This window comes from Phoxinus phoxinus, assembly GCF_949152265.1.
Source record: "Phoxinus phoxinus genome assembly, chromosome: 15".
NCBI classification, from domain to species: Eukaryota; Metazoa; Chordata; class Actinopteri; order Cypriniformes; family Leuciscidae; genus Phoxinus; species Phoxinus phoxinus.
In genome coordinates, this window is record NC_136890.1 from 8,928,162 (window position 1) to 8,949,880 (window position 21,719).

The window sequence follows — 21,719 nt, forward strand, 5'->3', positions numbered from 1 at the left end:
ACAAAAGGTCAAAGCTCTAAATGAAAAGCATGTTACTGTACACTCAATAAAGTTGTACAGCTGCTAAATTAAAGTCAATGAGAGATTAATTCTTCATCACATCTTCAAGTTGGGTCCAGCCTGAGGACTTTGTTCACATCACAGACAATTCTCTTGCCAGGCAAAGGAGAAAAACCTCTGGTGTGCCGGAGCCAGCCTTGACAACATTCTCCACACCTTGCTCTTTCTCATCCTGATCCTCTTCCTCCTCGTCCACCTCCTCTTGCACATAGTCACTGTGCGTTACTATTTTTGCCATTTTCCTTAGTAACAATTATGGCTGTAATGCGATATGAAACCGAAATCGCGACATTCAGATCAACGAACCTGTGTCGCGGTGAAGGCAGAATCGCGAAACACCCCTTCCAACTCCCAGAGTTATCCTTCCCGTCCAGATCCAATGCTACCACATCTTTAAATTACTATTAGTATTATTTGAAGTCAACATTATAAAATACGTAGACCTACACCACAAAACTAGTTGAGGATAAATTCTTTAAAATTGGGCAATTCCAGCGTTATGGACGTGACATTTGCAGGAAAAAACTTTACATATACCGGTAATATAATGAAATATAAATGATCAGAAAATGCATTTAATACCAATATATTGAAACGTCTGCATACTCCCTTAATAAAGGAGTCCAGACATTAGAAAAATATCAGTCTACTCTACACACATGCGTTTTATATTTAGGCTAATATGAGAGAAATACACACTGCGCAAACCAAAAGTAATACTAAACACCGGATGAAGAAGGGTTGGCTCTCCAGAGAACATAAAATATCCATTTTATTTTATTTTTCGTGTTCGCATTTATGAGGAAAAAACAATGTTACGGACGTGACACGGTGACAGTTCTCCGTTACGGACATGACCGCTCTGAAAGCGGCACTAAAATACTGCTTTTTCACAGAGACCTCAAACAGAAAGCACAAAGCATTTCTTTAAAGTGAATTTCGTTTTGTATTAATTGTATCTTAATTTTAATCAATGTTTCATCGACCAATTGCCTGGATTTAATAAATAAGAAGTAGGCTAAATATAGCAGACAATAGATAATCACGACACGGAAGCTATTTTTATATTGAAATGTCTACTTTTAAACAGAACAATTCGAAACGAAAACAGACTGCTCTCTGCTTATGTAATCCGTATGAAATGTGCATTTCTCTTTGGCACGTTCTTTGTGAGCTTGTAGGTGCTTTATTGGCAACGCCACCCTTACATGTTACATGAACGTATCACCCCGTAACTATATTGAGTTTGTGTCAGCTAAAGATGACAATATTAAGGTTCGTTGTACAATCTGGTGACAACAAAGTGCTATCTAGCTACAATAAACACAAAAAAAACTACATCAAATTTGAAGAAACATTTGGAGTCAGGTCAAGAAAGACTGTCATTATTTTATTTGAAAAAAAACATGTATTTATGTTAAGTGAATTAAGTGAGAAAGTGAGTTATTTACAATTTTTTTTATAAAAAAAATTTTTTTTTCAGGAAATAGTTTTTAAGTTCAACTTAAAATGTCAGGAGATACATGTTGACATTACTGTTAAAAATGCACTTCCAATAAAGTGAGTGTAGGCAAAACCGGTTGTCATTTTTATGTTGAGGCGGCGGGGGTGTTGTCGGCAGCTGCTGAATGTAACTAATAAAGTAACTTGTAATCTAACTAGTTACTTTTAAAATCAAGTAATCTGTAAAGTAACTAAATTACTTTTTAAAGGAGTAATCAGTAATCAGATTACTTTTTCAAAGTAACTGTGGCAACACTGCTAGGGTACAAATAACTGAATTTACATTTGTATAATTTCAATCATAATTTAACCCCCTGGGGTCGGCGGTATCGCCAGCTCGCTTTTTTTCTTATCAGTGCAAAAGAGAATCAAAATACTCTGTTGATTTTGAGCTTACATATAAGTGTTATACTGTACATCATTCGTTCCTGTTGAGTGTCTATTCGACTGAAATATGTTTAAATAAAATGTCTTTGTATAAGCAATGTATTAAACTGCAAATTAACATTCATATGCTATCATAAAAATGATGTGTTACAGACGAAATATTAATGTTTAGACAAGATTTCGTTGATTAGTTTTGAAGTAGGTATATTGAATTATCAACTAAGATGTTATTATAGTGTTTGTTCCAATATTCAAACTAATGAATCCTTATCTTTGAAATACATATGATAAAATGTATACTTTTTACAAAGAAAGATTACACTTGAAATATTGTTAACATTATAATTATTGTTGATTTACATGTGAAAACTTTTAATAAAATAGCAAAAAATATTTTTAAGAGGTAGATGTAAGCAACATCTTGATAGGTCAATATAAGCCTTCTCATTAAATTATTTATTATATGACACATTTGGGGAGAGGATATATTCCAAAACTTTCTGAAAATACAGTATGATAATTAACTGCACAATTACTAGAAATGTTTTTCTTGGATATTATACAATTTTTTAGATACAAAATTTGTTTCCAACTCTAACTTTGAACCAATTCTGTAGAATGGCCCATATATCCTATTTGAACATGATTTGTTTCCATGTATGACTATGTACTAAAAATGTGCTTTTGACTTTCATTTATATTTGGATTATATATATATATATATATATATATATATATATATATATATATATATTCTTTTGTCCTTGCATTCTTTATTGTGGTAGCCTCATTATGCAGGTCATTGTCTTCTCAGGTGTGAATCACAGCAGTATTTATGATCATTGAATCACCCTCATGCATATTGCTTTTCCAAACAAAAAGTAAAGTGCCTTACAAAATTTAAATCAATGTATGGTTTTATGTGAATGATTTGGCAGGATGATTTTCAGATCATTTTGAAGCAAAAACTCAAGGCGACAACATCCGTTAGTCAAAAGTCTTGTGGACACAATATTAAGTGTGTGTTTTGAGGCCTTATTTTAGAAACTTACATTTTTATTTTTTTCAATAACCATGCATAAACATTATTGTCTCAAAAATACAAACATGTACATACATGTTGCTCACATATTATGGTAGCCCTGTTTGTGCTGAATAGAGTGTAATGACACCTTTGCCATTAATATGTTTATAAGCAACTGAAAAAAGCACAAATATCAGGGCATGTCAAGGACATCTCAAGGACCCCAAAAACACCTTAGACCGCAGAGGGTTCAAATAAACGGTTGCTTTCCCCTTCCATTAAATATTGGAACAGCAATTGGAGCCGTCTATACTCTGCTGTCTGCATTCCCATAGATGTGATTGTGTGATGTTGAAAATCCTGATTTTTAATTACCAAGATGAGCTTAATTAATTTGGCATACTTAAAGTTTTACACAATTGCTAAGACAAATTTCTTGAAACCTTTACTAATTTCCTCACAACCAAAACACAAAACCAAATCTTTAAACTACATTAGAGAACCCCTGACTCTTCTGGCAAAATCATCTCAAAACCATTTCACCTGTACTCAAATTGTAGATCATGCGCACCTCAGTCAATTTAAAAACACTACAGATAATTTATTAGACACTAAATAAATTAATTAAAAACACAGCATCCAGAGCATGCACTTAAATAAAAAACATGCTTGCATACTGTAAAAATACAGTGGGCCAAATGTCAAGCACAAAAGGTCAAAGCTCTAAATGAAAAGCATGTTACTGTACACTCAATAAAGTTGTACAGCTGCTAAATTAAAGTCAATGAGAGATTAATTCTTCATCACATCTTCAAGTTGGGTCCAGCCTGAGGACTTTGTTCACATCACAGACAATTCTCTTGCCAGGCAAAGGAGAAAAACCTCTGGTGTGCCGGAGCCAGCCTTGACAACATTCTCCACACCTTGCTCTTTCTCATCCTGATCCTCTTCCTCCTCGTCCACCTCCTCTTGCACATATTCTTCTGCTCTCCTTCTCAGATCATTGCCCGTATCAATATTAAGTGTACATGTGCCACTTGCACACTCTGCTGGCTTATATTTTGTACAGTTGGTTTGATCACATCATTAAAAACAAGTGTGAACAATGTTGAGCCGTTGTGTGCAAACGATGACAACTGTGTTGTAGTTGTGTAACTTTTGCCACTTGTGTTTACTGTTTTGCAACAAGTACATCACAGTGCAAAATGTGTTTTAGTGAGTGAGAATGTGTTTTTGCTAAAAGAGTGCATGACATTTGCAAATGGTGTCTAACTGCCTGAGCTTGTTTAAGGTTTTGCAGAAAGAGTGATTAATTCAACAAATGAGCTTAGGCCTTTGAGAATTTGGTTCAGAGAATGGGGTTTAGTGTCTTAGCAATTGTGAAAAACTGATTTTCATCTTAAATAAATTTTAGTCCCTGATTTTTCTGCTCCCTTTAATAATGATATGATGTGTGCTATGAGATTTTGGTTCATTTAAATTATTTCCATCATTCATTCTTTTATGTTTTGTCTTCCACTACAGGAGATTCAGGCCACCTGGTACGAGAAACTTCATGAGTGGGAAGATGCTCTGGTTGCCTACGATAAAAAAATTGACATGAACAAAGATGATCCGGAGCTAATTCTGGGTCGCATGAGATGTCTGGAAGCGCTAGGCGAATGGTATGCACACATTACATAACTTGTCAGTTTCTGGAAGTGAGCAGGCTCATTCTTGCTTTTTTACAACTTTGGTTCTTTTTTGGAATTTGCATTTGTCAGTTCATGCATGCCATTTGTACATTTTGTTGCAGGATAAATTTATTGAATACCCCTCTTTTTTCAGACAGTTATATGTAGTCATATTCTTATTGAAGGTCAAGTCAAGTCAAGTCATCTTTATTTATATAGCGCTTTTTACAATACAGATTGTATCAAAGCAGCTTCACAATGATAACATGAAAATAATACAAAAAAACAATTTCATCATCATCCACCTTTAAGGCAGATCTATAATATTGTTGAATATTAAATGTCCCCAACTAAGCAAGCCAGAAGGTAAGGCAACAGCGGCAAGGAACCAAAACTCCATCAGGTGACAGAATAGAGAAAAAAACCTTGGGAGAACCCAGGCTCAGTCGGGGGCCAGTTCTCCTCTGGCCAATGAGTGAACAGTGTATGAAGTTCAGAATGAATCAGAGTATTTGTCCAGTTCCGGTTGGTTGAAGTCGCAGTGGAGAGGAGGAGAGACTGGTTGACACTTCAGGTCAGCGTCGTCGTCGTGTCCTGGCGCTGGTCCTTCATCAGATCTGGATACGGCCTGGTTCCGGTGGACAGCAGTAAACCTCGGGATAGACAGAGAGACTAATATTAGCGTAGACGCCATCCTTATTATGATGTACCAAGTACATCAGGATTTACGGGAAGTGTTCCCGGTCCCGGCTGTTCTAAACTATGCAGCCTAATTATATAAGTCTATAATGTGTTATGTGTATGCTAGGCCGAAGAGATGTGTTTTTAGTCTAGATTTGAACTGACAGAGTGTGTCTGCTTCCCGGACAATGGTAGGAAGACTGTTCCAAAGTTTTGGTGCTAAGTAGGAAAAGGATCTACCGCCAGCAGTCGATTTTGATATTCTAGGTATTATTAACTGGCCGGAATTTTGAGATCGCAGTAGACGTGAAGGACTATAATAAGTTAAGAGCTCGCTCAAGTACTGCGGAGCTAAACCATTTAGTGCTTTGTAAGTGATCAGCAATATTTTAAAATTTATACGATGTTTAATAGGCAGCCAATGCAGTGTTGACAGAACGGGGCTAATATGGTCATACTTCCTGGTTCTAGTAAGAACTCGAGCTGCTGCGTTTTGAACTAGCTGTAGTTTGTTTATTAAGCGTGCAGGGCAGCCACCCAGTAGAGCATTACAATAATCTAGCCTTGAGGTCATAAACGCATGAACTAATTGTTCTGCATTATTCATTGAGAGCATATGACGTAATTTAGATATATTTTTAAGATGGAAGAAAGCGGTTTTACAGATACTAGACACATGACTTTCAAATGAAAGATTGGTATCAAAGAGCACACCCAGGTTCCTAACCGACGACGAAGACTTAACAGAGCAGCCATCAAGTGAAGGTACATGTTTATTTTTTTTTGTGATAGATAGGATGGACAGGTCTATGTTTCTAAGCAGGCAGTTTGTAGTGCTGTCGATGTTACCCAGATGTTATTAGTTACTGATTCATTTGTGAACTGATTTTTACATTTGTGCCAAACATAATTTTATAAATTCAGGAAACCTATTATATTGATGGGGGAAAAAAACATGCTAACCACAAGCTGTGAAATACTCAAAGGAAAATTGACTACAATTCTGACTTATGAAGCCATGTAAATGCATAAGTGGCGTTCTTACAGGTTTGTCAAGAGTGCATGGAAATGATTGGATAAAAGAACAGAAAGATGAGGACAATGCTGGTTACTGAATGCATTGCATGTATACAGCGATTTAATAGTACATCGCTAACATAGTGGATGTACTGTAAACATGAATGTCATTTTACGACTTACTATAAACAGTTTTCTTTGCTTTCTGATGTGTGCATATAAAAGCACTTACAGTATTAACTCTAGCTTGTGATATATTCAAAATTACACTATGGAAAGTAATTTCCTATGTGAAATATAATACTTCTTAATACAGGATGACACAATGAGGTGAGAATGTGATTGAGTGAGTAAAAGCAGAGATTGCGTGTGTGTTCTTACTGTTTCTTGTTTTGCCCTCATGGAAACAGTGCTGTCATTTGATTATTTTTCTCGACTTTTGAAAGAAAAAAAAATCTTACTGGCAGTCATTTATTGGGAACAGTTTGTGTGGGAGAGTGCCTGGCATGAGGGCTGACTTCCTGGATTTGTAGCAGTCAGTGAATCCGGTAATAGGACAGGAATAGATGGCAATAGTGGAAACGGAATAATAGGAAATCAATAGCAGTAGTTAGCTGTAAAAAAAAAACGTGAGCAGGAGCGTGAGCAGCAGTGAAAAGGGAAAGCACTCTTTTGATGGACAAAATAAATATGATTTCACACAAAAAGTGCCTAAAACGCACATTATTTGCATGTCTAGTGTGTTTTAACAAGAACTGGAGTAGGCTATGTCAGAAAAGAAAATGAAGACTCAAAAATATTTATAGAAAATTTACCCATTTCAACTTTTTTTTTATTCAGTTTGGGTAAAAGTATACGGTGTTTTATAAAAAAAAAATTATATAGAAAATAAAAAATTGTGTGTGCTGTAAAGTGGTTAGAAAAATGAAATCGGAAATCGGCTAAAATCTTGCAAAAGATCACATCCTGCAAAAGAGGGGCCTTGGCCAGAACCTAGTGGTATTTGGGGGGCCTTGTCATGGAAAAGTTTGGGAACCCCTGGTCTAAGCTAGGTCCTTGCTTCAGGTTGCAGTTGTTTCTGATTGGCTAAGAACACATATAGTCTAAGCAAATTTCCACACATGGATAGATAGGAGAGTATGTCGCCATTAGTCAAGATAGTTGTCGCACAATTCCTAGATTTAGGTCTGCGGTGACCTTGGAGGACGGAGAAAGGCGTCTTCGGGTCTGTTGTTGCATGGAAGTGTCCCATTGCTCCTATACAAGACCTGCACAGAACATCCAACGCACACACAAAAGCACTAGGGAATCGCAGTTTCTCAAAGGTTGGATTTGGCCAGACTCTAACTTATAAACAGGAGAGTTTTCTCAAAACATCAAGATAATTACGTTCTTTCTCTCAAGGAGAGCTACACTCTAGTCTAACTGGAAAGTAAGGCTTTAACAAAGAAATGGTCCCTTAAACTATTGGCTTCAATGACCCCTATATGTTTTAAAACGTTGAAGACTTTTCTCAAACACAAAACAAGTCCCTATTTAATTTCTGGTACCCGGGCTAAATAAACAAGCACTGTTACTACATTCAGATATCAAATACATACATTAAAGAATACATGAAAAGAACATTTCAGTAATCACACTGGTAACTTCTATAACAAAGTAAAATCTCCAGAGAAGTCATTCAACTCATTTGATATTTAGAAGGAAAAATATTGATTAATACCTTGATTATAATCACTTACATATACATTGAAGCAGCAGTGGATTCCAATCCACCCCTTCAATACTAACAGCAAGTTATGTTGGAAATATTGGTGAGCCAAGTCTCTTGTGCATTTCACATGAGAAACATTCTGCCTATGTAGAACATTCCAAAATACTCTCTTATAAATATCCATTTGGGTTATGAATCTTTATTTGTGTTTTGAAGTTAGGTTTAGAAATTGGTTTGAATAATAGGTTTGAAATGGCTTGAGGGTAAGTAAATGATGACAGAGTGGATCGTATTTGCGAGTCGGCACAGACCACAAAACGTATTGGACCCATTTGAATTCTACACAGAATGGTATATGTGATAGTGATATGGAGGAGATTAGGAGAAACTTTGGCTTTCACCGAGCTCATTGGCTCGGTGATATGAACAAAACGCTATTGCCTTTTTTTTAAAAGAAGAGGAGCTGTTCGATATGTCCTGACTTGTCTTCCTGTTTCAGTGGAAATTACGTCAACATATTATATAATGTTGCGTGTTTCAAGTCTCTTTAGTGAGCCTATAACTTTACTTTATAAGCGATTTTTTACACACATATCAGTCCGAAACAGAGTCAGAAATCAAAGGGGGCTTGGGGCAAAAGTGTCAAACAAAACAAACATAAATGGTCCTAAATTCAAGATATGGGGGCAAAAAAAATGCCCCACACAATTAAACTAAAAACATTATGACTGTCATGATTAAAGTTAAATGCTAAAATGGATAAAAAAAGGCTCGATTGCGCATTACATTTAGATCTGCTCGCATTGCATTCAAATGTTTTTTTTTAGGATATTTAGGGGCCAAGCACTGAAGGTGCGGGCACCTATTGTATCTGTTCTGGTTCTTATTCTTTTTCTTTTTCTTTTTCTTTTTCTTTTTCTTTTTCTTTTTCTTTTTCTTTTTCTTTTTCTTTTTCTTTTTCTTTTTCTTTTTCTTTTTCTTTTTCTTTTTCTTTTTCTTTTTCTTCTGACTGGGCGTCTATGGCAGCCTATAGAACCGTTTGCGGGAAACTTATGAAAATTGGCACAGTGATAGAGGACAGCCTGAACTATCACCATAGCGAATTTGGAGTCTCCAACTCATTCCCTCTAGCGCCACCAGCTGTCCAAAGTTTCACTCATGTTTATGCTAATAACTTTTGAACCACAAGGGCTAGAAACAAAATTCTTTTTCCCTCTGATTTCTGAGCTCACGACGATTCGACTGCACCCTATGACGTCATTTTCTGTCATAATAGTTTTCCCGCCATTTTGAATTTTCCGAAAAACCTACTTTTTCGAACTTCCTCCTAGGCCGTTGCTCCGAATTTCACGAAAATTGAACCAGATCATCTCCAGACCATGACGACAAAAATGTATGGAAATCAAGTTGATTCGAATAACCGTTCTCGAATACCGCGCAAATAAATTTTACGTAGCGCTTGCGAAAACAGACGTAAGGCTGTATCTCCACAACGCTTTATCGGATTCTGACCAAATTTGGTACATGTCATCACAAGCATGACCTGAGGCTACATGCTGCCTTTTGGTGCAGCACCACCTACTAGTCCAGAGATATGAAGAATTTATGTTTTTGTTTATAACTTCTGAACGGTTTGTCCAAAAATCACAAAAGTGGTCTCGTTAGATTCAGGGCGTCATGCTGAGTTGACTGATATCCAATTTTCCCATATCGGCCATTTTGGCTGTCGGCCATTTTGAATTATGTGCTAAAATGCTGTATTTTATGAACGCATGAACGTGTTGTTACGAAACTCAGTATGGGTCATCAGTACAAGGCCCTAAAGGTACTCAAAATATTATGAGACAGCGCCACCTTTTGGTCAAAAGTTATAATGAAATTTCCAAAAATGCTAATAACTTTTGAATAAATTTGCCTATAGTAATGACACTGATCTCAATAGATTCCTTGGGTTATGTTGAAAACATAGATACCAATTTTGCCATAGTCAGCCAAACTTCCTGTCCGCCATCTTTATTTCTTTTAAAACCTACTTTTTCGAACTCCTCCTAGACCGAACGTCCGATTTTCACCAAAATCGGATCGTGTCATCTCCAGACCGTGCCGAGTAAAAGTTATGGATTTCGTGTCGATAGACGAAACCGTTTTCGTATACCGCAGTGGCAAAGTTGAGGCATGATGCCAAAATGACTATTCAGGCTTTATATCTGCAATGCCTTGACATATTGACACCAAACTTTGTATGTGTCATTGTCACTTCACTCTGACCACATCACATCAGTTTCGTAACTGCGCCACCTATTGGTCGAAAGTGATAATCATATTTTTAGTTATTGTATGTGATTTTTCAACCATTTTGCCAAAATTCATCTTCAAATGTCTTTAATTGCTCCTTGCTGCAGTTTGTCTCACACTTTCAGCCATGTAGGCATATCTCGTCGTCTGCTTTTGCGCTTGGCCCCGTAATGGCTGCTTGCAGCTATATTTAATAGTGTTGTCAAAAATATAGATATTTTGATAAATATCGATACTGAAATATCTGAACGGTAGGCTACCAATACTAATTTCCCGAAGTATCAATACTAGCCGAGCGGTCACTTTCACTTCTCTCCAAAGGCGCGTTGACAAACACCACACGTGACGCACTCGTCTCATTCGCTCTGGTTAAATAGCAGAAGTGAAGTGAATGGAAAGATGGCGAGGGCGGCGCCCCCGCGACCGGCTTTGGTTGATTGATAAAGAACACCGCGAGCGGGCATGTCGGAGAATAGCGCAGACACGCGTAAAGACACACCGCGAGCGGGCATGTCGGAGTCGGAGAATAGCGCGGACACGCGCTTCACACTGCGAGTGGGTATGTCAGAGAATAGCACAGACACGCACTTCACACTGCTAGCGGGCTGCGGGCACCCAAAAGATTGTTTGACAATCAATAATCCCTCACATCACTTTTTCAAATTATTTTATAGGTGAAAACAGACTTAAGGAACAGGCTCCAGGGGTACCATTTAGCAAGCATAGGCTACGCTCAGCATCAGGGGTGTTTGTTGTTTGGACAGACCTTTCCCCACTGCTAAAAAAATCCTAAAGGAAAACACTGTAACTCTTCTCATTTTAACTTTTCTGAAACATTAACCAAGATGGCCTAGTATTGTTGTTGATATGAGTCTGTGTTGTCTCGTTTTTTCACCGTAATTCTTAAAGTTAACATAATCTGACTGAGGAATCTTAGACAAGTAAATATTTTAACTGTGGTCAAATGTAAATTAACTTGTGCCTATTTAACTTTATTCAGAAAATTATTATTTAATTCTGCAATTTGCCTTCATTCGCGATTATCATCAATTTGATTACACAGATATTAATTAAACTAAACAGCTAGACAATGGCATCTCTGAATTCAATAATGAAATGCCTTTAACTGAAAATTGAATGTTTAATCTTATTATTATACATTACTGACACTCTATCCTCCAATTTGATACTGTTAAGTGCTTTTTTGTTACAGTAGGCTATATTTTAATATTTGATAACAGTAGGTTATACAAATACAACGGGTCAGGTTAGCCCTGGTCCAATTAAAACATATAATTAACAGATAGAACTCAGGACATTTTTGTTCATGTAAAATATACCTCATTGTCATGTTCTAGACTTGTTATATTTAGCTTTAAATAAAAAAAATACCCCTTTAATATTGTGGCAGTTTTCTTCTCTGTGGTATCGAAAATGGTATCGAATATCGATATTTTTCAAGGTATCGTATCGAAGTTAGAAATTCTAGTATCGTGACAACACTAATATTTAAAATTAAATTTGTAAAATTACATCGCATGCATACAGCGATTTATTAGTACACCGCTAACATAGTGCATGTAATGCGAACATGAATGTCGTTTTACGTCTTACTATAAACAGCTTTCTGATGTGTGCATATAAAAGCACTTACAGTATTAACTCTAGTTCCTTATATATTCAGTAAGCTTCACTGATTAATGATTATTAGTGTCATGACCTCAGAGGTTTATCATCTTGAGATTTATGGTTTGTTGCTCAATAGTACATTTATTTATTTCACACCTGATTCTGTTATCAAGAATTCCTTCCAATGCTTCGTAAAAATATGCTGGACTCAATATTTTTTTCTTTTAAAGCTATAAATTGCATGGTAAAGCCTTCAAATCATTATACAAGGTTTATGCTCATTTTTCCATGCATGTTTGTCATTGGGAAAGGTTCTACAGCATTAAGCAAGAAAACTGAAATAGAATCAGATGACCAAAAATAAAAAATTTATGTGTTGTGTCAAAAATCCTAACCAATACTAGACCTCACCGACTTCTTTTTTTAAACATAATTCACAACATTTTAGCTAATACTGATATTTACTATTATACTTTATCTTACGTATTATATCAAACCAATATTTAATTTAGAGTCTACTGGAAGTTTATACTATAAGCTGTTTATAGGCCCGACATATTGCTTTCGTTTTATTGTATTTCACAATATGTATTGTATGACGCTTCATACTGTAAATGAAGCGCTTGTTTGTAGGTTTAAAGTGTCTGCATGCATTACTCTAGCATAATTATCCATAAGTATCCACATTGCACACCTCCATAAGTATCCAGCTCTCCTCTAAACGTGTAATTCACGTGACGCCTCTCAAACTTCTGCTGGTTTTTGTTTGTTGGTCAAATTTCCATGTGACATTCCATTCCAGTGAGTAACAGACTGTTCCTGTGTAAAGGTACTGGAGCCCTTTTTCCTGTCTCGCTGTTAATGTGCGTCTTTGTGTTTTAGGCCTGTCTGCTGCCTGGAACCTTGTATTTTGCAAGGCCCCATAAGTAATGTTTTTTCCAGGTGTCAGGGAAAGCACATTTGTTTCAGATCCCCCACCACATCTCATGAAACCCATATGAGCTGTGTCTCACAGGGCTAATCGTGGGGACCCTTTTTCACAACCCCCAGCAACGACACACATGGTTGGCTTGTGTCTGTGTCAGCACTGTTAGCCTCAAAGGGCCCATTTGTTTTAAAGGTGCACCATTCCTAAATGTGATATGTCATTGCTTTTTGCAGTTTATCACAGCCCGAGCTGTGGCAAGGGATGTTTTTGGTGAAAAGTTCCTGGCTTGGACACAAACAGAAGCTCTCACTGAGGAGTAGCTGACCTTTCACATCTGTTCATTGTTTTTGTTCTTTATGAACTGTAAGATGGTGTGCTTGTGCTTTGGCAGCATAATGTTAAATCCTGTTCTTTTTTTCAACACCCTTTTTATTTAATAAACACAATAATGATTCTTGTTTATTTGTATTTACCGGTAATCATTTTCATATTGTTTACAGAATTTTTTTAATATACAAGGCAGTGAGAAGAAATTCAGACCTCTTTTTTCACATTTTGTTATATTGCATGCTTGGATCATTGCTAAACTGCTTTAAATTACTTTTTCACATCAGTATACACTCCACACCCCACACCCCATTATGACAGAGAAAAAAACAGATTTGTAATAACTTTGCAAATTTATATATATATTTAAAAAAAACTGAAAAAATACTTTGAATAAGATTTCAGACCCATTTCTCTGAGACTTAAAATCTGCTCAAGAGTATTCCATTTCTCTGGAACATCTTCGAGATGTTTCTCACTTTAAATGGATTTAAATTTAAATTCAATTAATTGGACATGATTGTGAAAGACACACACAGGTCTATGCAGATCTAACAGCTGAAAATATCAGAGCAAAATCCAAGCCATGATGTCAAAGAAACTGACTGCAGGAACTGACTGAGGCAGCATTTTGTTAAAAAAAAAAACTTCTGCATTAAACATTTATAGGAGCACAGTGGTCTCCATAATTCTTTATTGGAAGAGGTTTTAGAACAACCAGGACTCTTCCTAGAACTGGCCGCCCAGCCAAATTGAGTAAGGCCTTATAAAGAAAGGTGACCAAGAACCTGATCTCAGAGATCATATGTGGAGATGAGAAAAACTTACGGAAGGACAAGGATCAGATCACTGCAGCACTTCACCGATCTTGACTTTATAGCAGATTGTTCAGATGGAAGCCTCACCTCAGTGTAGACTGAGGAACTTGTTGGAGTTTTCAAAATAACGAGACAGGGATAGTTGCAGGTCGTAATGGGCATGCTGAAAGGTAAACAGTGCTAGAAGAGAAACTAACCCCTAACCCTACCCCACACCCTAACAGGCAGCTTTTGCGACCAACTGTAAAGGCCTTTCGGCAAGCTCATTACTCCGATCTGCAGATACCCACACTTGAAACAAGCACCTAAAAGACATAGTTGGTCGGTCTGATTAACCTCAATTCCAAGCATCATGTCTGGAGGATACCAGAGACCACTCAGTACCTGCTCAATATCATCTCTATTGGGAAGCAAGGTGGTGGTAGCATCATGCTGTGGTTGTGTTTTTCAGGGGCAGGGACATGGGGACTAGTCAGGCAAGAATGAATATGAACAAATGAACAAAGGAAAATACAGATATATTTAATGAAAATCTGGTTCAAAGTGCCCAGGACCTTAGACTGGGTCGAAAGCCCACCTTCCAACAGGACAATGACCCTAAGCACACAGCCTAGACAATACAAAGTGACCTAGGAACAACTTTGTTGTAACAGATGTGCAAATATGTTGCATCATACCCCAAAATATTTGAGTCTGTAATTATCGCCAAAGGTGCCAAAGTACGTACAGAGTCCTGAGGGTCTGAATACTTATGCTATGTAATTGTTTTTTTTTTGTTTTTTTTGTTTTTTTTTATAAATGTACATTTATCACAAATCAGTTTTTTTTGTGTGTTTAAAAAAAAAAAAATTATGGGGTAAAGAAAAAAAGTAAAGCGGTGTAGCATATAAGACTGCAATGTGAAAATGTGAAAAAAATAAAGGGGTCTGAATACTCTCGCAAGGCATTGTATATGAATGCACCAACTAATAAACAGAATTATTTACTAATAGTTTTTGCTAAGTGTGGTAAGGGACATTTTTGAGTGATGATTCAAATTAATCTTTAAATTGCGTTTCACAGAATCTGATGCAACTTTATTTATTTTTTTCTGAACGGAGCTTGTCAAACATCACGGAGGAACGGCTTATGCTTGTTTTTACGTTGATTTTCACAGAACAATAACCGGGGAAAAAAAATCTGTTGTGGCTTCTGTGACTAGTTGGTGTCTCTTAAGTGTGCAAACTAGAAAAGTACTGGCAATGAGCATGCATTGCAATCTCCAAGGTTCTTGACAAGAGTAAGCTTTATTGTGGATCAGACTTTACTCCGATAGTCAAAATTCTGGTTATGTGAGGCTGCTTCCTCCTCTTCTGTCCTTCTTTCTCATTCTCTTTCTCTTGTTTCTTTGTCAGGGGTCAGCTGCATCAGCAGTGCTGTGAGGAGTGGACTCTGGTCAGTGAAGAGACTCAAGCTAAGATGGCCCGCATGGCAGCAGCTGCAGCATGGGGACTGGGTAAGGGGAGGAAAAAATGAGACGCTTTGCCTAATAAATAAAAAAAACATCATTGGGTCCCACTTTATATTAAGTGGCCCTAATACCTGTCAACTTACATGGTAACTACATGTGTACATAGTATGTAACTACAGTGTAAGTACACATTAGTACATAGTATCTACAACTGTATTATTAGTGTAACTACACGTATGTAACAACCCACGTAATGGTATGTGTAAGTACAAATGTGTAAAAGGACATTGGTAACAACACTTTTTTCACATTAGTAAGTACACATGTGTAACTACATTTTGTATTAACAATATGTAGCCTATTTGTTGTTCCAATTCCACATGCAGTCTTAGATACTGCAGTTACCAGTTTGGGTATAAATGTATTTAATTTCCAACAAGTGGACAGTTCCTATGGAATTATCATGTAACGACACTGATGTACACAACAATTACCTTAACAATTACACTTTATATTAAGTGGACAGTTCCTGAGGAGTTACCATGTAACACTGGTATCACAAGGTGAAACTTTAGTCGTAATTCAACATTAGTCCTGCCAGTCATAAATACATGTATTCCAAACTGGTAACTGCAGTATCTAAAACTGCATGTGGAAGTGGAACAACAAATAGGCTACATATTGTTGTTACAAAATGTAGTTACATAATTACTGTTACACATGTGTACTTACTGAAGTGAAAAAATGTTGTTACCAATGTCCTGTTACACATTTGTACTTACACATACCATTCTGAGGGTTGTTACATATGTGTAGTTACGCAAATGTTACAGTTGTAGATACTATGTACTAATGTGTACTTACACTGTAGTTACATACTATGTACACATGTAGTTACCATGTAAGTTCACAGGTATTAGGGCCACTTAATATAAAGTGGGACCCATCATTGTTTTTTGCATTGTACTAAAATTAGGTTGAAGTTTAGGAATGTGTGTGTGTGTGTGTTTCTCTAGTTTTGATAAAACACTGCTTGCAAGCCCCCTGTTTAATTTCCACTTATTTCTCAAAAGGCAGCACTATAATCACATTAACACAATGATGCATAATTAAAAATACACATCTATAGGACAGAGATGCAAACTGCTCACCTTTTAGAGTGAATTTAGTTATACATTTTGAGCAAAATTGGTTATTTACATAATTCTGTTATGTTCTGCTGTTCCATAGTTTTTGTAGTTTTGAGTTTTTGTTTGGGGTTAGTGCACGAATGTACAACACATTCTTGATGTCAGACGGCAACAGCAGCCAAATGCAAATCTGACAATACTATATATACATAGCAACATTAAGCTAGATGTTAACTACAGTTGGTTACATGAAGCAATAAGGCAACTTCTTAATGTAAGTGCTTTGAAGGCCATTCAAATTAGAATATTTATTATTACAGAAATATCATACAATCATGTAATGTTCATGCTTTATATTCCATTTAATATTAACATTGTGTTTTAAAATGCCCAAAATATAATTAGGGGCCAAGCACTGAAGGTGCGGGCACCTATTGTATCTGTTCTGGTTCTTATTCTGCTTCTTTTTCTTTTTCTTCCGACTGGGCGTCTATGGCAGCCTATAGAACCGTTTGCGGGAAACTTATGAAAATTGGCACAGTGATAGAGGACAGCCTGAACTATCACCATAGTGAATTTGGAGTCTCCAACTCATTCCCTCTAGCGCCACCAGCTGTCCAAAGTTTCACTCATGTTTATGCTAATAACTTTTGAACCACAAGGGCTAGAAACAAAATTATTTTTTCTTCTGATTCCTGAGCTCACGACGATTCGCCTGGAAAACCTTTTCCGAAAAACCTACTTTTTCGAACTCCTCCTAGGCCGTTGCTCCGAATTTCACGAAAATTGAACCAGATCATTTCCAGACCATGACGACAAAAAGTTATGGAAATCAAGTTGATTTGAATAACCGTTCTCGAATACCGCGCAAATAAATTTTACGTAGCGCTTGCGAAAACAGACGTAAGGCTGTATCTCCACAACGCTTTATCGGATTCAGACCAAATTTGGTACATGTCATCACAAGCATGACCTGAGGCTACATGCTGCGTTTTGGCGCAGCGCCACCTACTGGTCCGGAGATATGAAGAATTTATGTTTTTGTTTATAACTTCTGAACGGTTTGTCCAAAAATCACAAAAGTGGTCTCGTTAGATTCAGGGCGTCATGCTGAGTTGACTGATATCCAATTTTCCCATATCGGCCATTTTGGCTGTCGGCCATTTTGAATTATGTGCTAAAATGCTGTATTTTATGAACGCATGAACGTATCGTTACGAAACTCAGTATGGGTCATCAGTACAAGGCCCTAAAGGTACTCAAAATATTATGAGACAGCGCCACCTTTTGGTCAAAAGTTATAATGAAATTTCCAAAAATGCTAATAACTTTTGAATAAATTTGCCTATAGTAATGACACTGATCTCAATAGATTCCTTGGGTTATGTTGAAAACATAGATACCAATTTTGCCATAGTCAGCCAAACTTCCTGTCCGCCATCTTTATTTTCTTTTAAAACCTACTTTTTCGAACTCCTCCTAGACCGAACGTCCGATTTTCACCAAAATCGGATCGTGTCATCTCCAGACCGTGCAGAGTAAAAGTTATGGATTTCGTGTCGATAGACGAAACCGTTTTCGTATACCACAGTGGCAAAGTTAAGGCATGATGCCAAAATGACTATTCAGGCTTTATATCTGCAATGCCTTGACATATTGACACCAAACTTTGTATGTGTCATTGTCACTTCACTCTGACCACATCACATCAGTTTCGTAACTGCGCCACCTATTGGTCGAAAGTGATAATCATATTTTTAGTTATTGTATGTGATTTTTCAACCATTTTGCCAAAATTCATCTTCAAATGTCTTTAATTGCTCCTTGCTGCAGTTTGTCTCACACTTTCAGCCATGTAGGCATATCTCGTCGTCTGCTTTTGCGCTTGGCCCCGTAATGGCTGCTTGCAGCTATATTTGTTTTTATAATTGTAATTCACTAAATATTTAAATTTAAAGACCTAATGTAGGTGTCTTTGTCTCTGCTTACCAATAAAAAAGCTGCATTTCACTACTCATATTTCAAGTAGGTGAGTTCATATGAAATGCTTAAAATTAACAACAGCCACAAAAATATATGTTTTAATGAAGCAACAAGATTCTATTGTGACTTTTGACCTGATAACACACAACTCAGAGTTAAAATGCTGTCATTATCATCAGTCAATTTATAATTTGCTTTTTTGTGTGTTTGTCAGGCCACTGGGACAGTATGGAAGAGTATACCTGTATGATCCCACGAGACACCCATGATGGAGCCTTTTACAGGGCAGTGCTTGCTCTACATCAGGATCTCTTCTCATTGGCTCAACAGGTACTACATAATGAACAACTTATTTAATATTAAATGAGCTGGACCTAATTTCTCATCATCTAAAAATGTCCAACTCACTGGACATGGAAGAAACAACCAGGAGGGAGATGAGGGGAAAAGTTGTTCAGTCAAAACGAGGAGCACAAAAGTTGGCGTGGTGCATTGTGTCTGTTATGTAATATTGGTCAAAGGCTACCCTCAGTCTGCACATAAAATTACTTGGCTAATGTTTGGACCCTGTGGTGATTTGATGTTCTTTTTTCGTGTGTGTGTGTGTGTGTGGGAGATGAGATCATACACATGGAGAACATCACAGGCACACCCATGTACTCCTTGTGTTCATCAATATTATCCTGTCATCCCACCTGCTCTATTACTCATGAGGACATTGTGACAGGTTATTTTGAATGAAACACAGTCCCATTTTGGTTAGTAGAGCTGCATGATATATTGAAATGATTGAAATATCACCAACGTGTCTTTTTCGATAACTCAATCATTTGAATACTTCAAAAAGGTGTTTATGGTGATAGATAGCAGAAAAAACGTGTGAGCATGCGCAAAAGATCAAAGTCTGCAGACACTGTGTGGTGAATATGAAATGCTTGTGTGAGGCAGCATCGTCTTAAAAATTCTAACACATTGTTTCTAGTCAAGTCACTTTATTTATATAGTGCTTTATACTGTACAGATTGTTTCAAAGCAGATTTTCATTAATAAACAGAAAGTATTGATCAATGATGCAAACTGAATTCATATATGCTGTAAAGCAGCTCTAAAAATAAGACAGTATCATTGTTCAGTAGTCTGAAGTCTGTTCAGTTTTGATTCAGTTGTTCAATGGCTGCGTAAAGTTTTATCTAAGTAATGGTGAGATTATCTTGTCTATAAAGATGAATTCAATCCTGGAATAGATCTGATGAACTGCTGAAAAATAATAATAATTATAATGCCGCGGTGTTGGCTTTTTATATTTCCATGCGTCAAACATACCACAAGTTTGCAGAAACTCATTGACACATCAAGCTGATTTACTAAGTGTCCTGGAAGTGGCTTTGGATCGGTCCAGTACTAGGTGGAGTATACAATTAAAATAATCTCCTAAAATAAACTGGCGACTTTCAACATGCAAAAAAAAAGGAAAGCGTGCAGAGCGGTCACTGAAAATTTTTACATTGTCCCAATTAGGTGCGTATATGTTGGCCAGCAACACTGGTTGGTTGAACAGTTTCCCTTAGACAATAACATAACAGCCCTCCTTATCGGTACTCCCCTTTGAATCTTCAAATGGCACATCTCTGTGAATTAATAAGGCTGTATCTCGACTTTTCCCAGTAGATTTTGAATTAAAAAAAATGTAGTGTCTCTCACAAAGTCCATAGCCTGCTTTGGATCTTTAAAGCTTCGCCTCACTCCATCTTTCACAGTGATTCTCAGCTCAGCAGGGTAGAACAGGCCGTAGCGTACACCCTCACAGGGTCTGAGTAGACCTCGTAGCTCATTGAAGACTGCTCATTGTCTCATGAGTCATGAACTTTGGGTGTAGTCATGCTGAAGGTGTATTTTGTCTCCATCCGATATGACAATCTTCCTCTGTGTGTGGCTTTCTTAAGTAATTACTCCCTCTCCTGAAAATAGTTACACTTCACTATATTTGCCCTTGCTGGTTGATCATCTCCTGGTCTCGATCTCAAAGTCCTGTGTGCCCGGTCCAGCTGGAATGAGTCCTCAAACAGCTCAGATATGAAGTCGGAAATATACTTTCCCTCCTCCCATCTCTCCTTCACTCCCTTTATGCTAAAATTGCAGCATTGAGATTTCAGTTAATAGACAATGAGCAGAGAGTTTGACATGCATGGATTAAGAACACACAATGCCCTGAGTGCTATAGAAAAAGAGAAAGGTTTTATAGAACTTCATAGTGGCCTATGGTGCCACAACTTTTTTTTACTTAACAAGAATAATTAGTTGTTGTTGTTTTTTTAAAACTAATCTCTAATACAAAGAGTATGTTTGTAAATATCTAAATATTCCACATTAAAAGCATAAATATATTAACACCAGATATGAGGTCAAAGCAAACAGGTTTCTAGAAACAATAACAACGTTTGCACAAAATTGACTTTAAATAGTTTTATTATTTGAAGGTCTTCTTTCTGGCCTTAGAAGAGAAGAATCATCAGCCCTGACTAGGCCTAAAATTCAGCCCATCCAGCCCACACGTTCCTACATAAATGTTTTAGAAAAAATAAGAAACTAATAATAATAGATATTTTTTAATATACTGCACATGTGTTGAACAATATTAATATTGCGGGCTCTTAATTATTGAATTCATATTTTCAATAATTAAATTTCATAAAGTTTATTAGAACTGCACATATCTACACAGAAGAAAACGTCATAGGTTCATCCTTAATTCATTGTATCCAAGCTCTTAAATTCTCCTTTAGTTGCCCTGATGAAAAGTTAACATAGCTCTTGCATAGCATCAGAGTTTAACCAGGGTTCCCACGCCTGTGAAACAACTAGAATAAAACATTCAGCAATGGTATAATGTTGTGTGTTAATGTGATTTCAGTGCATCGACAAGGCCAGAGATCTACTGGATGCTGAGCTCACAGCTATGGCTGGAGAGAGTTACAGTAGAGCATATGGGGTAAGAACACATACCTCAGTCTTAATACAGTAGATTTTTTTAGGCTTAAGTCAAATCATCATTCATCTCAAATATTTTCTTTTTAATCGCACATAAACTGCTTTGATAAGA

General features: G+C 36.8%; 1 protein-coding gene across 1 annotated transcript in view; it reads left to right on the forward strand.

The window, feature by feature from the left end:
- mtor (mechanistic target of rapamycin kinase) overlaps positions 1-21,719 on the forward strand; it is a 174,465-nt gene that overhangs the window by 106,694 nt on the left and 46,052 nt on the right. Inside the window, exons 30-33 of the mRNA XM_079637383.1 lie at positions 4,499-4,638; positions 15,451-15,551; positions 18,834-18,949; positions 21,531-21,608. Coding sequence (XP_079493509.1) covers positions 4,499-4,638; positions 15,451-15,551; positions 18,834-18,949; positions 21,531-21,608 — 435 coding nt within the window. The remainder of the gene's footprint in view (positions 1-4,498; positions 4,639-15,450; positions 15,552-18,833; positions 18,950-21,530; positions 21,609-21,719) is intronic.